Here is a 22,420-nt window from a genome sequence, read left to right on the forward strand (position 1 = left end):
GATACGAGCTATACGGTTAGTCTGCAACAACAACAACACAGCCAGGATACGGGCTATATGGTTAGTCTGCAACAACACAGCCAGTATACGAGCTATACGATTAGTCTGCAACAACAACAACACAGCCAGGATACAAGCTATATGGTTAGTCTGCAACAACAACACAGCCAGGATACGAGCTATACGGTTAGTCTGCAACAACAACACAGCCAGGATATGAGCTATATGGTTAGTCTGAAACAACAACACAGCCAGGATACGGGCTATACGGTTAGTCTGCAACAACAACAACACAGCCAGGATACGAGCTATACTGTTAGTCTGCAACAACAATACAGCCAGGATACGAGCTATACGGTTAGTCTGCAACAACAACACAGCCAGGATACGGGCTATACGGTTAGTCTGCAACAACAACACAGCCAGGATACGAGCTATACGGTTAGTCTGCAACAACACAGCCAGGATACGAGCTATATGGTTAGTCTGCAACAACAACACAGCCAGGATACGAGCTATACGGTTAGTCTGCAACAACAACACAGCCAGGATACGAGCTATACGGTTAGTCTGCAACAACACAGCCAGGATACGAGCTATACGGTTAGTCTGCAACAACAACACAGCCAGGATACGAGCTATACGGTTAGTCTGCAACAACAACAACACAGCCAGGATACGAGCTATACTGTTAGTCTGCAACAACAATACAGCCAGGATACCAGCTATACGGTTAGTCTGCAACAACAACACAGCCATTATACCAGCTATACTGTTAGTCTGCAACAACAATACAGCCAGGATACGAGCTATATGGTTAGTCTGCAACAACAACAACACAGCCAGGATACAAGCTATACGGTTAGTCTGCAACAACAATACAGCCAGGATACGGGCTATACGGTTAGTCTGCAACAACAACAACACAGCCAGGATACGAGTTCTACGGTTAGTCTGCAACAACAACACAGCCAGGATACGAGCTATACGGTTAGTCTGCAACAACAACACAGCCAGGATACGAGCTATACGGTTAGTCTGCAACAACAACAACACAGCCAGGATACGGGCTATACTGTTAGTCTGCAACAACAACACAGCCAGGATACGAGCTATACTGTTAGTCTGCAACAACAACAACACAGCCAGGATACGAGCTATACGGTTAGTCTGCAACAACACAGCCAGGATACGAGCTATACTGTTAGTCTGCAACAACAACAACACAGCCAGGATACGAGCTATATGGTTAGTCTGCAACAACACAGCCAGGATACGAGCTATACGATTAGTCTGCAACAACAACAACACAGCCAGGATACGGGCTATACTGTTAGTCTGCAACAACAACACAGCCAGGCGAGCTATACTGTTAGTCTGCAACAACAACAACACAGCCAGGATACGAGCTATACGGTTAGTCTGCAACAACACAGCCAGGATACGAGCTATACGATTAGTCTGCAACAACAACAACACAGCCAGGATACGAGCTATACAGTTAGTCTGCAACAACACAGCCAGGATACGAGCTATACGGTTAGTCTGCAACAACACAGCCAGGATACGAGCTATACGGTTAGTCTGCAACAACAACAACACAGCCAGGATACGAGCTATATGGTTAGTGTGCAACAACAACACAGCCAGGATACGAGCTATACGGTTAGTCTGCAACAACACAGCCAGGATACGAGCTATACGGATAGTCTGCAACAACAATACAGCCAGGATACGAGCTATACGGTTAGTCTGCAACAACAACACAGCCAGGATACGAGCTATACGGTTAGTCTGCAACAACAACACAGCCAGGATACGAGCTATACTGTTAGTCTGCAACAACAATACAGCCAGGATACGAGCTATACGGTTAGTCTGCAACAACAACACAGCCAGGATACGAGCTATACTGTTAGTCTGCAACAACAATACAGCCAGGATACGAGCTATATGGTTAGTCTGCAACAACAACAACACAGCCAGGATACAAGCTATACGGTTAGTCTGCAACAACAATACAGCCAGGATACGGGCTATACGGTTAGTCTGCAACAACAACAACACAGCCAGGATACGAGTTCTACGGTTAGTCTGCAACAACAACAACACAGCCAGGATACGAGCTATACGGTTAGTCTGCAACAACAACACAGCCAGGATACGAGCTATACGGTTAGTCTGCAACAACAACAACACAGCCAGGATACGGGCTATACTGTTAGTCTGCAACAACAACAACACAGCCAGGATACGAGCTATACGGTTAGTCTGCAACAACAACACAGCCAGGATACGAGCTATACGGTTAGTGTGCAACAACAACAACACAGCCAGGATACGGGCTATACTGTTAGTCTGCAACAACAACACAGCCAGGATACGAGCTATACTGTTAGTCTGCAACAACAACAACACAGCCAGGATACGAGCTATACTGTTAGTCTGCAACAACAACAACACAGCCAGGATACGAGCTATATGGTTAGTCTGCAACAACACAGCCAGGATACGAGCTATACGATTAGTCTGCAACAACAACAACACAGCCAGGATACGGGCTATACTGTTAGTCTGCAACAACAACACAGCCAGGATACGAGCTATACTGTTAGTCTGCAACAACAACAACACAGCCAGGATACGAGCTATACGGTTAGTCTGCAACAACACAGCCAGGATACGAGCTATACGATTAGTCTGCAACAACAACAACACAGCCAGGATACGAGCTATACAGTTAGTCTGCAACAACACAGCCAGGATACGAGCTATACGGTTAGTCTGCAACAACACAGCCAGGATACGAGCTATACGGTTAGTCTGCAACAACAACAACACAGCCAGGATACGAGCTATATGGTTAGTGTGCAACAACAACACAGCCAGGATACGAGCTATACGGTTAGTCTGCAACAACACAGCCAGGATACGAGCTATACGGATAGTCTGCAACAACAATACAGCCAGGATACGAGCTATACGGTTAGTCTGCAACAACAACACAGCCAGGATACGAGCTATACGGTTAGTCTGCAACAACAACACAGCCAGGATACGAGCTATACTGTTAGTCTGCAACAACAATACAGCCAGGATACGAGCTATACGGTTAGTCTGCAACAACAACACAGCCAGGATACGAGCTATACTGTTAGTCTGCAACAACAATACAGCCAGGATACGAGCTATATGGTTAGTCTGCAACAACAACAACACAGCCAGGATACAAGCTATACGGTTAGTCTGCAACAACAATACAGCCAGGATACGGGCTATACGGTTAGTCTGCAACAACAACAACACAGCCAGGATACGAGTTCTACGGTTAGTCTGCAACAACAACAACACAGCCAGGATACGAGCTATACGGTTAGTCTGCAACAACAACACAGCCAGGATACGAGCTATACGGTTAGTCTGCAACAACAACAACACAGCCAGGATACGGGCTATACTGTTAGTCTGCAACAACAACACAGCCAGGATACGAGCTATACTGTTAGTCTGCAACAACAACAACACAGCCAGGATACGAGCTATACGGTTAGTCTGCAACAACACAGCCAGGATACGAGCTATACGATTAGTCTGCAACAACAACAACACAGCCAGGATACGAGCTATACAGTTAGTCTGCAACAACACAGCCAGGATACGAGCTATACGGTTAGTCTGCAACAACACAGCCAGGATACGAGCTATACGGTTAGTCTGCAACAACAACAACACAGCCAGGATACGAGCTATATGGTTAGTCTGCAACAACAACACAGCCAGGATACGAGCTATACGGTTAGTCTGCAACAACACAGCCAGGATACGAGCTATACGGATAGTCTGCAACAACACAGCCAGGATACGAGCTATATGGTTAGTCTGCAACAACAACACAGCCAGGATACGAGCTATACGGTTAGTCTGCAACAACAATACAGCCAGGATACGAGCTATACGGTTAGTCTGCAACAACAACACAGCCAGGATACGAGCTATACTGTTAGTCTGCAACAACAATACAGCCAGGATACGAGCTATATGGTTAGTCTGCAACAACAACAACACAGCCAGGATACAAGCTATACGGTTAGTCTGCAACAACAATACAGCCAGGATACGGGCTATACGGTTAGTCTGCAACAACAACAACACAGCCAGGATACGAGTTCTACGGTTAGTCTGCAACAACAACAACACAGCCAGGATACGAGCTATACGGTTAGTCTGCAACAACAACAACACAGCCAGGATACGGGCTATACTGTTAGTCTGCAACAACAACACAGCCAGGATACGAGCTATACTGTTAGTCTGCAACAACAACAACACAGCCAGGATAAGCTATACGGTTAGTCTGCAACAACACAGCCAGGATACGAGCTATACGATTAGTCTGCAACAACAACACAGCCAGGATACGAGCTATACAGTTAGTCTGCAACAACACAGCCAGGATACGAGCTATACGGTTAGTCTGCAACAACACAGCCAGGATACGAGCTATACGGTTAGTCTGCAACAACAACAACACAGCCAGGATACGAGCTATATGGTTAGTCTGCAACAACAACACAGCCAGGATACGAGCTATACGGTTAGTCTGCAACAACACAGCCAGGATACGAGCTATACGGATAGTCTGCAACAACACAGCCAGGATACGAGCTATACTGTTAGTCTGCAACAACAACAACAACACAGCCAGGATACGAGCTATATGGTTAGTCTGCAACAACAACACAGCCAGGATACGAGCTATACGGTTAGTCTGCAACAACACAGCCAGGATACGAGCTATACGGATAGTCTGCAACAACACAGCCAGGATACGAGCTATACGGTTAGTCTGCAACAACAACAACAACACAGCCAGGATACGAGCTATATGGTTAGTCTGCAACAACAACACAGCCAGGATACGAGCTATACGGTTAGTCTGAAACAACAACAACACAGCCAGGATACGAGCTATACTGTTAGTCTGCAACAACAATACAGCCAGGATACGAGCTATACGGTTAGTCTGAAACAACAACACAGCCAGGATACGAGCTATACGGTTAGTCTGAAACAACAACACAGCCAGGATACGAGCTATACGGTTAGTCTGCAACAACAACAACACAGCCAGGATACGAGCTATACGGTTAGTCTGCAACAACACAGCCAGGATACGAGCTATACGATTAGTCTGCAACAACAACAACACAGCCAGGATACGAGCTATACAGTTAGTCTGCAACAACACAGCCAGGATACGAGCTATACGGTTAGTCTGCAACAACACAGCCAGGATACGAGCTATACGGTTAGTCTGCAACAACACAGCCAGGATACGAGCTATACGGTTAGTCTGCAACAACAACACAGCCAGGATACGAGCTATACGGTTAGTCTGCAACAACAACACAGCCAGGATACGAGCTATACTGTTAGTCTGCAACAACAATACAGCCAGGATACGGGCTATACGGTTAGTCTGCAACAACAACACAGCCAGGATACGAGCTATACGGTTAGTCTGCAACAACAACACAGCCAGGATACGGGCTATACGGTTAGTCTGCAACAACAACACAGCCAGGATACGAGCTATACGGTTAGTCTGCAACAACAACAACACAGCCAGGATACGAGCTATACGGTTAGTCTGCAACAACAACAATACAGCCAGGATACGGGCTATACGGTTAGTCTGCAACAACAACAACACAGCCAGGATACGAGCTATACTGTTAGTCTGCAACAACAATACAGCCAGGATACGAGCTATACGGTTAGTCTGCAACAACACAGCCAGGATACGAGCTATACTGTTAGTCTGCAACAACAATACAGCCAGGATACGAGCTATACTGTTAGTCTGCAACAACAATACAGCCAGGATACGAGCTATACGGTTAGTCTGCAACAACAACAACACAGCCAGGATACAAGCTATACGGTTAGTCTGCAACAACACAGCCAGGATACGAGCTATACGGTTAGTCTGCAACAACAACAACACAGCCAGGATACGAGCTATACGGTTAGTCTGCAACAACAACAACACAGCCAGGATACGAGATATACGATTAGTCTGCAACAACACAGCCAGGATACGAGCTATACGGTTAGTCTGCAACAACAACACAGCCAGGATACGGGCTATACGGTTAGTCTGCAACAACAACAACACAGCCAGGATACGAGATATACGATTAGTCTGCAACAACACAGCCAGGATACGAGCTATACTGTTAGTCTGCAACAACAACACAGCCAGGATACGAGCTATACTGTTAGTCTGCAACAACAACACAGCCAGGATACGGGCTATACTGTTAGTCTGCAACAACAACACAGCCAGGATACGAGCTATACTGTTAGTCTGCAACAACAACACAGCCAGGATACGGGCTATACGGTTAGTCTGCAACAACAACAACACAGCCAGGATACGAGATATACGATTAGTCTGCAACAACACAGCCAGGATACGAGCTATACTGTTAGTCTGCAACAACAACACAGCCAGGATACGAGCTATACGGTTAGTCTGCAACAACAACACAGCCAGGATACGAGATATACGATTAGTCTGCAACAACACAGCCAGGATACGAGCTATACTGTTAGTCTGCAACAACAACACAGCCAGGATACGAGCTATACGGTTAGTCTGCAACAACAACAACACAGCCAGGATAGGAGCTATACGGTTAGTCTGCAACAACAACAACACAGCCAGGATACGGGCTATACGGTTAGTCTGCAACAACAATACAGCCAGGATACGAGCTACACTGTTAGTCTGCAACAACACAGCCAGGATACGAGCTATATGGTTAGTCTGCAACAACAACACAGCCAGGATACGAGCTATATGGTTAGTCTGCAACAACACAGCCAGGATACGAGCTATATGGTTAGTCTGCAACAACACAGCCAGGATACGAGCTATATGGTTAGTCTGCAACAACACAGCCAGGTTACGAGCTATACGCTTAGTCTGCAACAACAAACACATCAGAGAGAATGAATGAATGAATAGACTTCATAATGGGAGATAATGGGAAATCTGTAATAATGACCTCAAACACAGTCTGTTTGGGAGATCCTTATGTCTAGATGTACAAGGACACGGTAGGTGAAAGAATCAAGGTAAAGAGGGGCTTGATGATGTACCTTGGTGACCAGGGCAGAGTAGCTCATGGCAGGGGACAGGCCTATGCCCAGTCTCTGTAGGTAGCAGTGTGCAGCGTGGGGCTTGGCGATGAGACTGAAGGTACACAGATAACCCAGACAGATCCCAGCCAGGATGATGTAACAAAGCTCTCTGCTGGACGACTTCACCACCGGAGTGTCCCGGAACCTACACCCACACAGTTTGTTGTATAACCTTGTAACAAATATACTAACTTACAGTTAAAATGACATGTTGAAAACAATCCCAGTGCCAAACCCTGTTGGAAAACAAGTGGAATCCCTTTAACGTGTTTTACCCTGGGTTTTACTCCATGCATATTCTCCCAAGCAAACGTTTCAATATGACATTGACTTTCACATTTATTATGTCAAAATCCATAAGTTGTCACCTGATGAAGACGGAGGTGACGAAGAATGTGGCACAGAGTCCCAAACAAGCAAATGCCACAGCAGCAATGGGCTCTGGGTCCCCCCAACGCAGGTACTCCACTGGGATAGGGTCACAGCCTGGAGGGTGGGGGGGAGATGGAGAGAGAAAAAGATAGTGAGAGGTTAAAAATAAACAGTATTGATAAGTTTTCAGTTTTTCTTACTTTCTTTCTCTCTCTTTTTCTCTGGATTTAGTTATCCCTCCTTTTTTCTCACCTTCTCTGTCTCGTGTGCCCTCCTCTCTCTCTGTCATGCCCTGACCATAGAGAGCTGTTGGTTGGGTCAGGGTGTGATTTAGGGTGGGTTATCTAGAGGAATTGTATATCTATGTTGGCCTGATATGGTTCCCAATCAGAGGCAGCTGTTTATCGTTGTCTCTGATTGGGGATCATATTTAGGTAGCCATTTTCCCATTGTGCTTTGTGGGATCTTGTCTATGTATTGTTGCCTGTGAGCATTAGTCTAGCGTCACGTTTCTTATGTCGTTTTGTTCTTTGAAGTTTTCATTTCCAAAATAAAGGATGGAAACATACCACGCTGCATCTTGGTCTACTCCTTATGACAAACGTGACACTCTCCCTCCTTTTCTCTCTCTCTCCCTCTGTTCCCCCACCCCTCCTGGGCTGTGAGATAAGTCTCATTAATTAAAGGGACAGTTCTAATTAGCTGGCGTAATGCTCGCTGGAAATACCTCCCGGACCCGGCGGGTCCGAGACAGAACACCAGAGACGGCAAACCAGACAGAACACCAGAGACGGCAAACCAGACAGAACACCAGAGACGACAAACCAGACAGAACACCAGAGACGGCAAACCAGACAGAACACCAGAGACGGCAAACCAGACAGAACACCAGAGACGACAAACCAGACAGAACACCAGAGACGGCAAACCAGACAGAACACCAGAGACGACAAACCAGACAGAACACCAGAGACGGCAAACCAGACAGAACACCAGAGACGGCAAACCAGACAGAACACCAGAGACGGCAAACCAGACAGAACACCAGAGACGACAAACCAGACAGAACACCAGAGACGACAAACCAGACAGAACACCAGAAACAAACCAGACAGAACACCAGCAAACCAGACAGAACACCAGAGACGGCAAACCAGACAGAACACCAGAGACGGCAAACCAGACAGAACACCAGAGACGGCAAACCAGACAGAACACCAGAGACGGCAAACCAGACAGAACACCAGAGACGACAAACCCAGAACACCAGAGAACAAACCAGACAGAACACCAGAGACGACAAACCAGACAGAACACCAGAGACGGCAAACCAGACAGAACACCAGAGACGGCAAACCAGACAGAACACCAGAGACGACAAACCAGACAGAACACCAGAGACGACAAACCAGACAGAACACCACCGCCACACTGCCATTAAAATAGATGCAGTCATTAACGGCTCTACCTTTAACACAGTCTATAATGTTAAATTAATCAGTGAAGTAGTTCAGTTTAGAGGCAATAACAGTTTATTTGCTGAATGGGAGTACAGGTACCGTTAAGAGAAGAAACAGTCATTGTGGAAGAAACTGTTTACAAAACTTGAATTGAACTCAACTTTACAGTCACTCAGGAACTTTGTATTGAGGCCTCTCTCTCTCTCTCCACCTCCAGTGGGGTTAGGATTTCTCTCTCGCTGTATAGTCTGATCTGAGTACAGTGTGTGTTTAATCTTTCTATTGATTTAACAGAGACTTTGCTGTTCACATTCACACAGACGGGTCTGGAGCAGTATTCTCTCTCTCTTTCTCTCTCTCCCCCAATTTAAATTCTAATTCAAGGGCTTAATTGGCATGGGAAACATATATTTAGATTGCCAAAGTAGGTGAAGTAGAGCAGTGGTTCCCAAACTTTTTATAGTCCCATACCCCTTCAAACATTTAACCTCCAGCTGTACCCCCTCTAGCACCAGGGTCAGCGCACTCTCAAATGTTGTTTTTTGCCATCATTGTAAACCTGCGACACACACACTATACGATACATTTATTAAACATAAGAATGAGAGTTGTTGTCACATCCTGGCTCGTGGGAAGTGACAAAGAGCTCTCATAGGACCAGGGCACAAATAATAATATAACAGTAATCAATAATTTTGCTCTTTATTTAACCATCTTACATATAAAAACATATTTTTTCATTGAAAATTGTGAATAACTCACCACAGGTTAATGAGAAGGGTTTGCTTGAAAGGATGGACATAACTCTGCAATGTTGGGTTGTATTGGAGAGAGTCTCAGTCTTAAGTCATTTTTCACACACAGTCTGTGCCTGTATTTAGTTTTCATGCTATTGAGGGCTCAGAATCTACTCTCACATAGGCATGTTGTTGCAAAGGGCATCAGTGTCTTAACAGCAGAGATTTGCCAAGGCAGGATACTCTGAGCGCAGCCCAATCCAGAAATCTGGCAGTGGCTTCTGATTCAATTCCATTTTCACAGAACCTCTTGTTGTAATTTTGATGAGGCTCTCTTTTTCAGATATCGGTAAGTGGACTGGAGGCAGGGAATGAAAGGGATAATGAATCTAGTTGTTTGTGTCATCCGTTTTGGGAAAGAACCTGTGTAATTGCTCACCCAACTCACTCAGGTGCTTCACTGTGTCACATTTGACATTGTCCGTAAGCTTGAGTTCATTTGCATACAAAAAATCACACATTGATGGAAAGACCTGTGTGTTGTCCTTGTTAATGCAGACAGAGAAGAGCTCCAACTTCTTAATCATGGCTTAAATGTTGTCCCGCACATTGAATATAGAGTCCCTGTAATCCTAGAGTCAAATCATTCAGGAGAGAGAACCTCACCCAGATGGGCCAGTCGTGTGAGAAACTCATCATCCTTACAAGAGGTCAGACAAGTGAACATTATGGTCAGTAAAGAAATCTTTAAGCTCGTCTCTCAATTTAAAAAACGTGTCAATACTTTGCCCCTTGATAACCAGCGCACTTCTGTATGTTGTAAAAGAGTTACTTGGTTGCTGCCCATATCATTGCATAGTGCAGAAAATACACAAGAGTTCAGGGGCCTTGTTTTAACAAAGTTAAACATTTTCCCTGTAGTGTCCAAAACATATTTCAAGCTGTCAGGCATTCCCTTGGTAGCAAGAGCCTCTAGGTGGATGCTGCAGTCTACTCAAGTGGTGTCTGGAACAACTGCTTGCACACGCGTTACCACTCCACTATGTCTCCATGTCATGGCTTTTGCTCCATAAGTACAGACGCCAACACGAGCAGCAGCTACGTTTGGCTACATACAAACTTTTGTGGAATTCCTGCGAGAGAGTAACGGTTATTGTGATTGGATGAGTAACGGTTAATGTGATTGGATGAGTAACGGTTAATGTGATTGGATGAGTAACGGTTAATGTGATTGGATGTTAATTATTTGACTAGGTTACCTGTGTTTGACATTGTGTTCTTATTACGCTGAACACTAGATGCTTTATTTTGGCAGTGAACTGAGGATACTCAGGCGATAATTTTTTTTGTATTTTTTATATATATTTACATTAAAAAAATGTGAATGACGTTTTTATTTGGCGTACCCCCGACGGCATCGCGTACCCCAGTTTGGGAATACCTGAAGAAGATAATGAACAAAAGTGAAATAAGCAATAACAATTAACAGTAAACATTACACAGTTCCAAAAGAATAAATACATAAATACAAATGTCATATTATGTCTCTATACAGTGTTGTAATGATGTGCAAATAGTTAAACTACAATGGGGAAAATAAATAAACATAAATATGGGTTGTATTAACACTGGTGTTTGTTCTTCACTGGTTGCCCTTTTCTTGTGGCAACAGGTCACAAATCTTGCTGCTGTGATGGTACACTGGGGTATTTCACCCAGTATATATGAGAGTTTATCAAAATTGGGTTTGTTTTCAAATTCTTTGTGGATCTGTGTAATCTGAGGGAAATATGTGTCCCTAATATGGTCATACAATGGGCAGGAGGTTAGGAAGTGTAGCTCAGTTTCCACCTCATTTTGTGGGCAGTGTGCACATAGTCTACAGTCTCTTAAGAGCCAGGTCTGCCTACGGCAGCCTTTCTCAATAGCAAGGCTATGCTCGCTGAGTCTGTACATAGTCAAAGCTTTCCTTAAGTTTGGGTCAGTCACAGTGGTCAGGTATTCTGCCAATGTGTACACTGTGTTTAGGGCCAAATAGCATTCTACTTTGCTCAGTTTTTTTGTTAATTATTTCCAATGTGTCAAGTAATTCTCCTTTTGTTTTCTCATGATTTAGTTGGGTCTAAAGGTGTTGCTGTCCTGGGGCTCTGTGGGGTGTGTTTGAGTTTGTGAACAGAGCCCAAGGACCAGCTTGCTTAGAGGACTCTTAGAGGACTCTTCTCTAACAGTCTCAAACAGTAGACATTTGACTTCAGATTCTAGTAGGGTGAGGCCAGGTGCTGCAGACTGTTCTAGTGCCCTCGTAAATTCATTGATATATATGTCGAAGAGGGTGGGGCTGCATCCCTGTCTCACCCCATGGCCATGTGGAAAGAAATGTGTGTGTTTTTGCCATTTTAAATGCACACTGTTTGTGTACATGGATTTGACATTTTTCCCCACACCACTTTCCATCAATTGTTATAGCAGACACGTATAGCAGACACGTATAGCAGACACGTATACAGACACGTATACAGACACGTATAGCAGACACGTATAGCAGACACGTATACAGACACGTATACAGACACGTATACAGACACGTATACAGACACGTATAGCAGACACATATACAGACACGTATAGCAGACACGTATAGCAGACACGTATACAGACACGTATACAGACACGTATAGCAGACACGTATAGCAGACACGTATACAGACACGTATACAGACACGTATAGCAGACACGTATACAGACACGTATAGCAGACACGTATACAGACACGTATACAGACACGTATACAGACACGTATAGACACGTATACAGACACGTATACAGACACGTATACAGACACGTATAGCAGACACGTATAGCAGACACGTATAGCAGACACATATACAGACACGTATAGCAGACACGTATAGCAGACACGTATACAGACACGTATACAGACACGTATACAGACACGTATACAGACACGTATAGCAGACACGTATACAGACACAGACACGTATATAGCAGACACGTATACGTATACAGACACGTATACAGACACGTATAGCAGACACGTATAGCAGACACGTATACAGACACGTATAGCAGACACGTATACAGACACGTATAGCAGACACGTATAGCAGACACGTATACAGACACGTATAGCAGACACGTATAGCAGACACGTATACAGACACGTATAGCAGACACGTATACAGACACGTATAGCAGACACGTATACAGACACGTATAGCAGACACGTATAGACAGTATACAGACACGTATAGCAGACACGTATAGCAGACACGTATACAGACACGTATATACAGACACGTATACAGACACGTATAGCAGACACGTATACAGACACGTATACAGACACGTATACAGACACGTATAGCAGACACGTATAGCAGACACGTATACAGACACGTATAGCAGACACGTATACAGACACGTATAGCAGACACGTATAGCAGACACGTATACAGACACGTATAGCAGACACGTACAGCAGACACGTATACAGACACGTATAGCAGACACGTATAGCAGACACGTATAGCAGACACGTATACAGACACGTATACAGACACGTATAGCAGACACGTATACAGACACGTATAGCAGACACGTATAGCAGACAGTATAGCAGACATGTATAGCAGAAACACAGACACGTATACAGACACGTATAGCAGACACGTATAGCAGACACGTATAGCAGACACGTATACAGACACGTATAGCAGAAACGTATACAGACACGTATAGCAGACACGTATAGCAGACACGTATAGCAGACACGTATACAGACACGTATAGCAGACACGTATAGCAGACACGTATAGCAGACGTAGCAGACACATACAGCAGACACGTATACAGACACGTATAGCAGACACGTATACAGACACGTATACAGACACGTATAAGACACGTATACAGACACGTATACAGACACGTATAGCAGACACGTATACAGACACGTATAGCAGACACGTATAGCAGACAAGTATACAGACAGTATACAGACACGTATACAGACACGACACGTATACAGACACGTATACAGACACGTATAGCAGACACGTATAGCAGACACGTATAGCAGACACGTATAGCAGACACGTATAGCAGACACGTATACAGACACGTATACAGACACGTATAGCAGACACGTATAGCAGACACGTATAGCAGACACGTATAGCAGACACGTATAGCAGACACGTATACAGACACGTATACAGACACGTATACAGACACGTATAGCAGACACGTATACAGACACGTATAGCAGACACGTATACAGACACGTATAGCAGACACGTATAGCAGACACGTATAGCAGAAACGTATAGCAGTATAGCAGACACGTATAGCAGACACGTATAGCAGACACGTATACAGACACGTATACAGACACGTATAGCAGACACGTATACAGACACGTATACAGACACGTATACAGACACGTATAGCAGACACGTATACAGACACGTATACAGACACGTATACAGACACGTATACAGACACGTATACAGACACGTATAGCAGACACGTATAGCAGACACGTATAGCAGACACGTATAGCAGACACGTATAGCAGACACGTATACAGACACGTATAGCAGACACGTATACAGACACGTATAGCAGACACGTATAGCAGACACGTATAGCAGACACGTATAGCAGACACGTATAGCAGACACGTATAGCAGACACGTATAGCAGACACGTATAGCAGACACGTATAGCAGACACGTATAGCAGACACGTATAGCAGACACGTATAGCAGACACGTATACAGACACGTATAGCAGACACGTATAGCAGACACGTATAGCAGACACGTATAGCAGACACGTATAGCAGACACGTATACAGACACGTATAGCAGACACGTATAGCAGACACGTATAGCAGACACGTATACAGACACGTATAGCAGACACGTATAGCAGACACGTATACAGACACGTATAGCAGACACGTATACAGACACGTATACAGACACGTATAGCAGACACGTATACAGACACGTATACAGACACGTATAGACAGACACGTATACAGACACGTATAGCAGACACGTATAGCAGACACGTATACAGACACGTATAGCAGACACGTATAGCAGACACGTATAGCAGACACGTATACAGACACGTATAGCAGACACGTATAGCAGACACGTATACAGACACGTATAGCAGACACGTATACAGACACGTATAGCAGACACGTATACAGACATGTATAGCAGACACGTATAACAGACACGTATACAGACACATACAGACACGTATACAGACACGTATACAGACACGTATAGCAGACACGTATAGCAGACACGTATACAGACACGTATACAGACACGTATAACAGACACGTATACAGACACGTATACAGACACGTATAGCAGACACGTATAGCAGACACTCAAGCCAAATTGAGTCAAAGGCTTTTTTTAAATCAACAAAGCATGAGAAGACTTTGCCTTTGTTTTGGTTTGTTTGTTGGTCAATTTGGTTGTGAAGGGTGAATACGTGGTCCGTAGTAATTCGGTAAAAAGCCAATTTCACATTTGTTCAGTACATTGTTTTCACTGAGTCTGCTGTTAATGATAATGCAGAGTATTTTCCCAGCATTGATGTTGACGCATATCCCACGGTAGTTATTGGGGTCAAATTTCTCTCCACTTTTGTGGATTGGGGTGATCAGTCCTTGGTTCCAAATATTGGGGAAGATTCCAGAGCTAAGAATGATGTTAAAGAGTATTTGGTATTTTGTCCTGTAGTTCATTCACTGTAATTGGAGAATCCAGTGTGTCCTGATAGTCTTTAATTGTTAGGGAAGTGCTCCCGCTGTGGGGATCAAATCAGCGGAAATTTCAAGTGCGCCACGTATAGTTTTTGATAAAACTCAAACTTTCATTAAAATGCACATACAATGTACTGAATTAAAGCTACACTCGTTGTGAATCTATCCACCAAGTCAGATTTGTAAAATGCTTTTCGGCGAAAGCATGAGAAGCTATTATCTGATAGCATGCACCCAAAAGTACTGGAACTTCATCTAAAACGACAGATTTTGCGGTAGCCGGTCCTAACCAAAACGCAGAAATAAAATATAAAACATTCATTACCTTTGAGGAGCTTCTTTCTTGGCACTCCTAGATGTCCCATAAACATCATTTTGGGTCTTATTTCGATTAAATCGGTCCATATATAGCCTAGATATCGATCTATGAAGACTGTGTGATCAACGAAAAAAATAGCGTTTTTTAACGTAACGTCATTTTTTAAAATTAAAAAAGTCGACGATAAACTTTCACAAAACACTTCAAAATACTTTTGTAATGCAACTTTAGGTATTAGTAAACATTAATAATCTATCAAAATGATCACGGGGCGATGTATATTCTTTAGCTTCACGTCTTGATATCATGTCCGGATATATCTCAACCAAAACATCCTGTCGGAGACCGGAAGAAATCGGCTTCCTTGTGTCCGTTTGACCAAGAAACAAATCCGAGACAAATGACAAGACTGTTGACATCGTGTGGAAGCTGTAGGTATTGCAACCTCGGCTCCATTTAATGTGGGTCACTTTTAACAATTGGTTGAATTTGCGTATGGATATATTTTCCTATTTTCAGTGATCAGATTTTCCTGCACTTTTCGATGAAACGCACGTTCTGTTATAGTCACAGCCGTGATTTAACCAGTTGTAGAAACGTCTGAGTGTTTTCTATCCACACATACTAATCATATGCATATACTATAGTCCTGGCATGAGTAGCAGGGCACTGAAATGTTGCGCGATTTTTAACAAAAAGCTGCGGAAATTCGCAGCTTCCTTATTAATAGGTGACTCTAAGATTTGTGTTTGATCATGTGTATGTTTTTGCTGTTTATTTTTTGTTTTTGGGCCGAATAGATTGGGGAAGTGGTTTACCCATACATGTCCATTTTGGATAGGTAACTCTTCGTGTTGTTATGTGTTTAGTATTTTTTCCAATTTTCACAGAAGTATTTAGAGTCTATGGATTCTTCAATTACATTGTTCCTTCTTTTTCCGTAGTGTAATTGTGTATTGTTTTAGTAATTCACCAATGTGAAGGAGTAAACTCAGGCTTTCTGGGTCTCTGTGTTTTTGGTTGGATAGGTTTCTCTCTTAGGTTTTTACATTCTTCATAAAACTATTTCTCATTGTTGTTCATTTTCTTCGGTTGTCTGTTTGATTTTTTTAGATTTGATAGGGAATAATGGCGCTGGAGAAGAGGGCAGGCGTTTTACGTGTCCCCAACCAATTGTTTTTTAAATTTGTTTATTTGTGTTTTTTGTAACTTATTTTTTTACTTATTTTGTAGATAATGTTGCCGCTACTGTCTCTTATGACCGAAAAAACTTCTGGACACCAGGACTGCGATAACTTACCATGGACTGGTAGAATCCTTTTTTGACTTTAATGAGTCTGACGAGCCCGACGCAAACGATATACTGCTTTCTCGGGAACAGGCCCAAATCCCTGTGATTTGCGTGGAGGAAGCGGTGAAAAAGGGGTCAAAGGGGTCAAAGGGCGGGCTGCTTTCTGAGAATTCGTAGGCAATCGTATAAACCCCTACTTCCTTCCATTCTGCTAGCAAACATGCAATCTTTGGAGAATTAAATGGATGACCTATGAGCAAGATTAAACTACCAACAGGACATTCAAAACTGTAATATCTTATGCTTCATGGAGTCGTGGCTGAACGAACATACAGCTGGCTGGTTATACGCTGTAACGGCAGGATAGAACAGCTGCATCTGGTAAGACAAGAGGCTGCGGGCTATGTATTTTTGTAAATAACAGCTGGTGCACGATATCTAATGAAGTCTCGAGCTATTGCTCGCCCGAGGTAGAGTATCTTACGATAAGCCGTGGACCACACTATCTAGAGAGTTTTCATCTGTATTTTTTGTGGCTGTTCACATAAAACCACAGTCAGAGGCTGGCACTAAGACAGAATTGAGTGAGCTGTATTCCGCCATAAGCAAACAAGAAAACGTTCACCCAGAGGCAGCGCTCCGATTGGCCAGGGACTTTAATGCAGGGAAACTTAAATCCGTTTTACCAAATTTCTATCAGCATGTTAAATGTGCAACCAATGGAAAAAACACTCTGGACCAGCTTTACTCCACACACAGAGACGCATACAAAGCTCTCCTTCACCCTCCATTTGGCAATTTTGACCATAATTCTATCCTCCTGATTCCTGCTAACAAGCAAAAGTTAAAGTAGGAAGCACCAGTGACTCGATCTATAAAAAAAGTGGTCAGATTAAGCAAATGCTAAGCTATAGGACTATTCTGCTAGCACAGTCTGGAAGATGTTCAGAGGTTCCTCCAATGGCATTGATTGAGGAGTACACTACATCAGTCATTGGCTTCATCAATAAGTGCATCGATGACGTCATCCCGACAGTGACAGTACGTACATACCCCAACCAGAAGGATTACAGGCAACATCCGCACTAAACTAAAGGCAAAAGCTGCCGCTTTCAAGGAGCGGGACTCTAACACGGAACCTTATAAGAAATCCCGCTATGCCCTCCAACGAACCTTCAAACAGGAAAAGCGTTGAGGCAAATGGCACTGAAACATGCAGGAGAGCACCAGCTGTTCTTGAAGACTGTGTGATCGCTCTCTCTGCAGCCAATGTGAGTAGGACCTTTAAACAGGTCAACATTCACAAGGCCGCAGGGCCAGACGGATTACCAGGAAGTGTACTGCGAGCATGCGCTGACCAATTGGCAAGTGTCTTCACTGACATTTTCAACCTCTCCCTGTCCGATCGGGTCTGTAATACCAACATGTTTTAAGCAGACCACCATACTGCCTGTGCCCAAGAACACTAAGGTAACGTGCCTAAATGACTACCAACCCGTATCACTCACGTCTGTAGCCATGAAGTGCTTTGAAAGGCTGGTCATGGCTCACATCAACACCATTATCCCAGAAACCCTGGACCCACTCCAATTTGCATACCTTAACAGATCCACAGATTATCTCGATCTCACGCCACACTGCCCTTTCCCACCTGGACAAATGGAAAACCTATGTGAGAATGCTATTCATTGACTATAGCTCAGCGTTCAACACCATATTGCCCTCAAAGCTCATCAATAATCTAAGGACCCTGGGACTAAAAACCTCCCTCTGCAACTGGATCCTAGACTTCCTGACGGGCCGCCCCCAGGTGGTAAGGATAGGTAACAACACATCCTCCACGCTGATCCTCAACACAAGGGCCCCTCAGGGTTGCGTGCTCAGCCCTCTCCTGTACTCCCTGTTCACTCATGACTGCATGGCCAGGCACGACTCCAACACCATCATTAAGTTTGCAGATGACACAACAATGGTAGGCCTGATCACCGACAACGAAGAGACAGCCAATAGGGAGGAGGTCAGAGACCTGGTCGCGTGGTGCCAGGACAACAACCTCTCCCTCAACGAAATCAAGACAAAGGAGATGATTGTGGACTACAGAGAAATGAGGACCGAGCCCCAATTCTCATTGACGGGGCTGCAGTGGAGCAGGTTGAGAGCTTTAAGATCCTTGGTGTCCACATTACCAACCAACTAACATGGTCCAAGCAGACAAAACCTATTCTTCCTCAGGAGACTGTAAAGTTTTGCATGGGTCCTCAGATCCTCAAAAGGTTCTAAAGCTGCACCAGCGAGAGCTGTTTGCTGTTTGACTGTTTGCATCACTTCCTGGTATGGCAACTGCTCGGCCTACAGAGGGTAGTGCATACGGCCCAGTATATCACTGGGGCTAAGCTCCCTACCATCCAGGACCTCTATACCAGGCGGTGTCAGAGGAAGGTCCAAAAAATGGTCAGAGACTCCAGCCACCCTAGTCATAGACTGTTCTTTCTGCAACAGCACGGCAAGTGGTACCAGAGTGCCACTTCTAGGTCCAAGAGTCTTCTAAACAGCTTCTACCCCCAAGCCATGACTCCTGACCACCTAATCAAATGGCTACCCAGACTATTTCCATTGCAGGAGTTGTGACTGTTTTTGTTGGTTATGTTGTCATAGTTTTGCCTAGGGGAGCAGAAGGAAGAGGGAATGCTGCCACCTCCAGGCAGGTGTTTGTCCCTCTGTGTGTTGAGTGTGTCATGTTTTTGCCCAGTTCTGGTATTTAGGTTGCCACAGACTCGTACATGTCCCTGGGCCTGGAAATTATTGATTTCCCCTGAAGCTGTCTTCATTAAAGTATAGGGATTCTAGTGGGGGGATATAGGTAGCTATTGAGATCATTTCCTTTTGAATTTCTTGCCAAATGTAAAATGTTCCTGTTTTGATTAATTCAATACAGTGAGTTAGATCTGCTCTATAACAAATTAGCATACCCCCTGCGTCCCTTCCCTGTTTCACACCTGGTAGTTTGGTGGATGGGACGACCAGCTCTCTGTAACCTAGAGGGCAACCAGTGGGTCCATCTCCTTTATTATTTTAGTCAGTTAAGAACAAATTCTTATTTATAATGACGGCCTACCCCAGATGATGCTGAGCTAATAGTGCGCAGCCCGATGGGACTCCCAATTCAAGGCTGGATGTAATGCAGCCTGGTTTTGAACCAGGGACTGCAGTGACGCTTCTTGCACTGAGATGCAGTGCCTTAGACTGCTGCACCATCATTTATTCCATGTTTCTTGTAGGATATACAATGTCTGTATATACAATATCTTTGGTGAAGAAATGTATTTGGTCCAGGTTCCTGCTCCTGAGGCCAAAGGCAGAAGACCTCAGAACTTGGATATTCTCTCTCTCTATGTCTCTCTCTATGTCTCTTTCTCTCTCTCTATGTCTCTCTCTATGTCTCTCTCTCTCTCTCTCTCTCTCTCTCTCTCTCTCTCTCTCTCTCTCTCTCTCTCTCTCTCTCTCTCTCTCTCTCTCTCTCTCTCTCTCTCTCTCTCTCTCTCTCTCTCTCTCTGTGTGTGTGTCTCTCTCTCTCTATCTATCTCTCTCCCGCTTTCTCTCCCTCTTTCTCTCTCTCTCTGTGTTTACTCATTGACATTACACCAGATACAGTCCCGCCGGGAGCCACATTACACCACATTACACCAGATACAGTCCCGCCGGGAGCCACATTACACCACATTACACCAGTTACAGTCTAGACGGGAGCCACATTACACCAGTTACAGTCTAGACGGGAGCCACATTACACCAGTTACAGTCTAGACGGGAACCACATTACACCACATTACACCACATTACACCACATTACACCAGTTACAGTCTAGACGGGAGCCACATTACACCACATTACACCAGTTACAGTCTAGACGGGAGCCACATTACACCACATTACACCAGTTACAGTCTAGACGGGAGCCACATTACACCAGTTACAGTCTAGACGGGAACCACATTACACCAGTTACAGTCTAGACGGGAGACACATTACACCACATTACACCAGTTACAGTCTAGACGGGAGCCACATTACACCAGTTACAGTCTAGACGGGAACCACATTACACCACATTACACCAGTTACAGTCTAGACGGGAGACACATTACACCACATTACACCAGTTACAGTCTAGACGGGAACCACATTACACCACATTACACCAGTTACAGTCTAGACGGGAGACACATTACACCACATTACACCAGTTACAGTCTAGACGGGAGCCACATTACACCAGTTACAGTCTAGACGGGAGCCACATTACACCACATTACACCAGTTACAGTCTAGACGGGAGACACATTACACCACATTACACCAGTTACAGTCTAGACGGGAGACACATTACACCACATTACACCAGTTACAGTCTAGACAGGGAGACACATTACACCACATTACACCAGTTACAGTCTAGACGGGAGCCACATTACACCAGTTACAGTCTAGACGGGAGCCACATTACACCAGTTACAGTCTAGACGGGAACCACATTACACCACATTACACCACATTACACCACATTACACCAGTTACAGTCTAGACGGGAGCCACATTACACCACATTACAACAGTTACAGTCTAGACGGGAGCCACATTACACCACATTACACCAGTTACAGTCTAGACAGGAGCCACATTACACCACATTACACCAGTTACAGTCTAGACGGGAACCACATTACACCACATTACACCACATTACACCAGTTACAGTCTAGACGGGAGACACATTACACCAGTTACAGTCTAGACGGGAGACACATTACACCAGTTACAGTCTAGACGGGAGACACATTACACCACATTACACCAGTTACAGTCTAGACGGGAACCACATTACACCACATTACACCACATTACACCAGTTACAGTCTAGACGGGAGACACATTACACCAGTTACAGTCTAGACGGGAGACACATTACACCACATTACACCAGTTACAGTCTAGACGGGAACCACATTACACCAGTTACAGTCTAGACGGGAACCACATTACACCAGTTACAGTCTAGACGGGAACCACATTACACCAGTTACAGTCTAGACGGGAACCACATTACACCACATTACACCAGTTACAGTCTAGACGGGAGCCACATTACACCAGTTACAGTCTAGACGGGAACCACATTACACCAGTTACAGTCTAGATGGGAGACACATTACACCACA

At 44.4% G+C, this 22,420-nt stretch overlaps 1 protein-coding gene across 1 annotated transcript in view; it reads right to left on the reverse strand.

Annotated features, from left to right (window-relative positions):
• LOC118381834 (metabotropic glutamate receptor 5-like) overlaps window positions 1–22,420 on the reverse strand; it is a 137,664-nt gene that overhangs the window by 12,338 nt on the left and 102,906 nt on the right. The window contains exons 9-10 of the mRNA XM_052468890.1: window positions 7,578–7,695; window positions 7,168–7,354 (exon numbers count right to left, since the gene is read on the reverse strand). Of these exons, the coding sequence (XP_052324850.1) occupies window positions 7,168–7,354; window positions 7,578–7,695 (305 nt within the window). The remainder of the gene's footprint in view (window positions 1–7,167; window positions 7,355–7,577; window positions 7,696–22,420) is intronic.

The sequence above is a fragment of the Oncorhynchus keta genome, chromosome 18 (assembly GCF_023373465.1).
Source record: "Oncorhynchus keta strain PuntledgeMale-10-30-2019 chromosome 18, Oket_V2, whole genome shotgun sequence".
Lineage (NCBI taxonomy): Eukaryota > Metazoa > Chordata > Actinopteri > Salmoniformes > Salmonidae > Oncorhynchus > Oncorhynchus keta.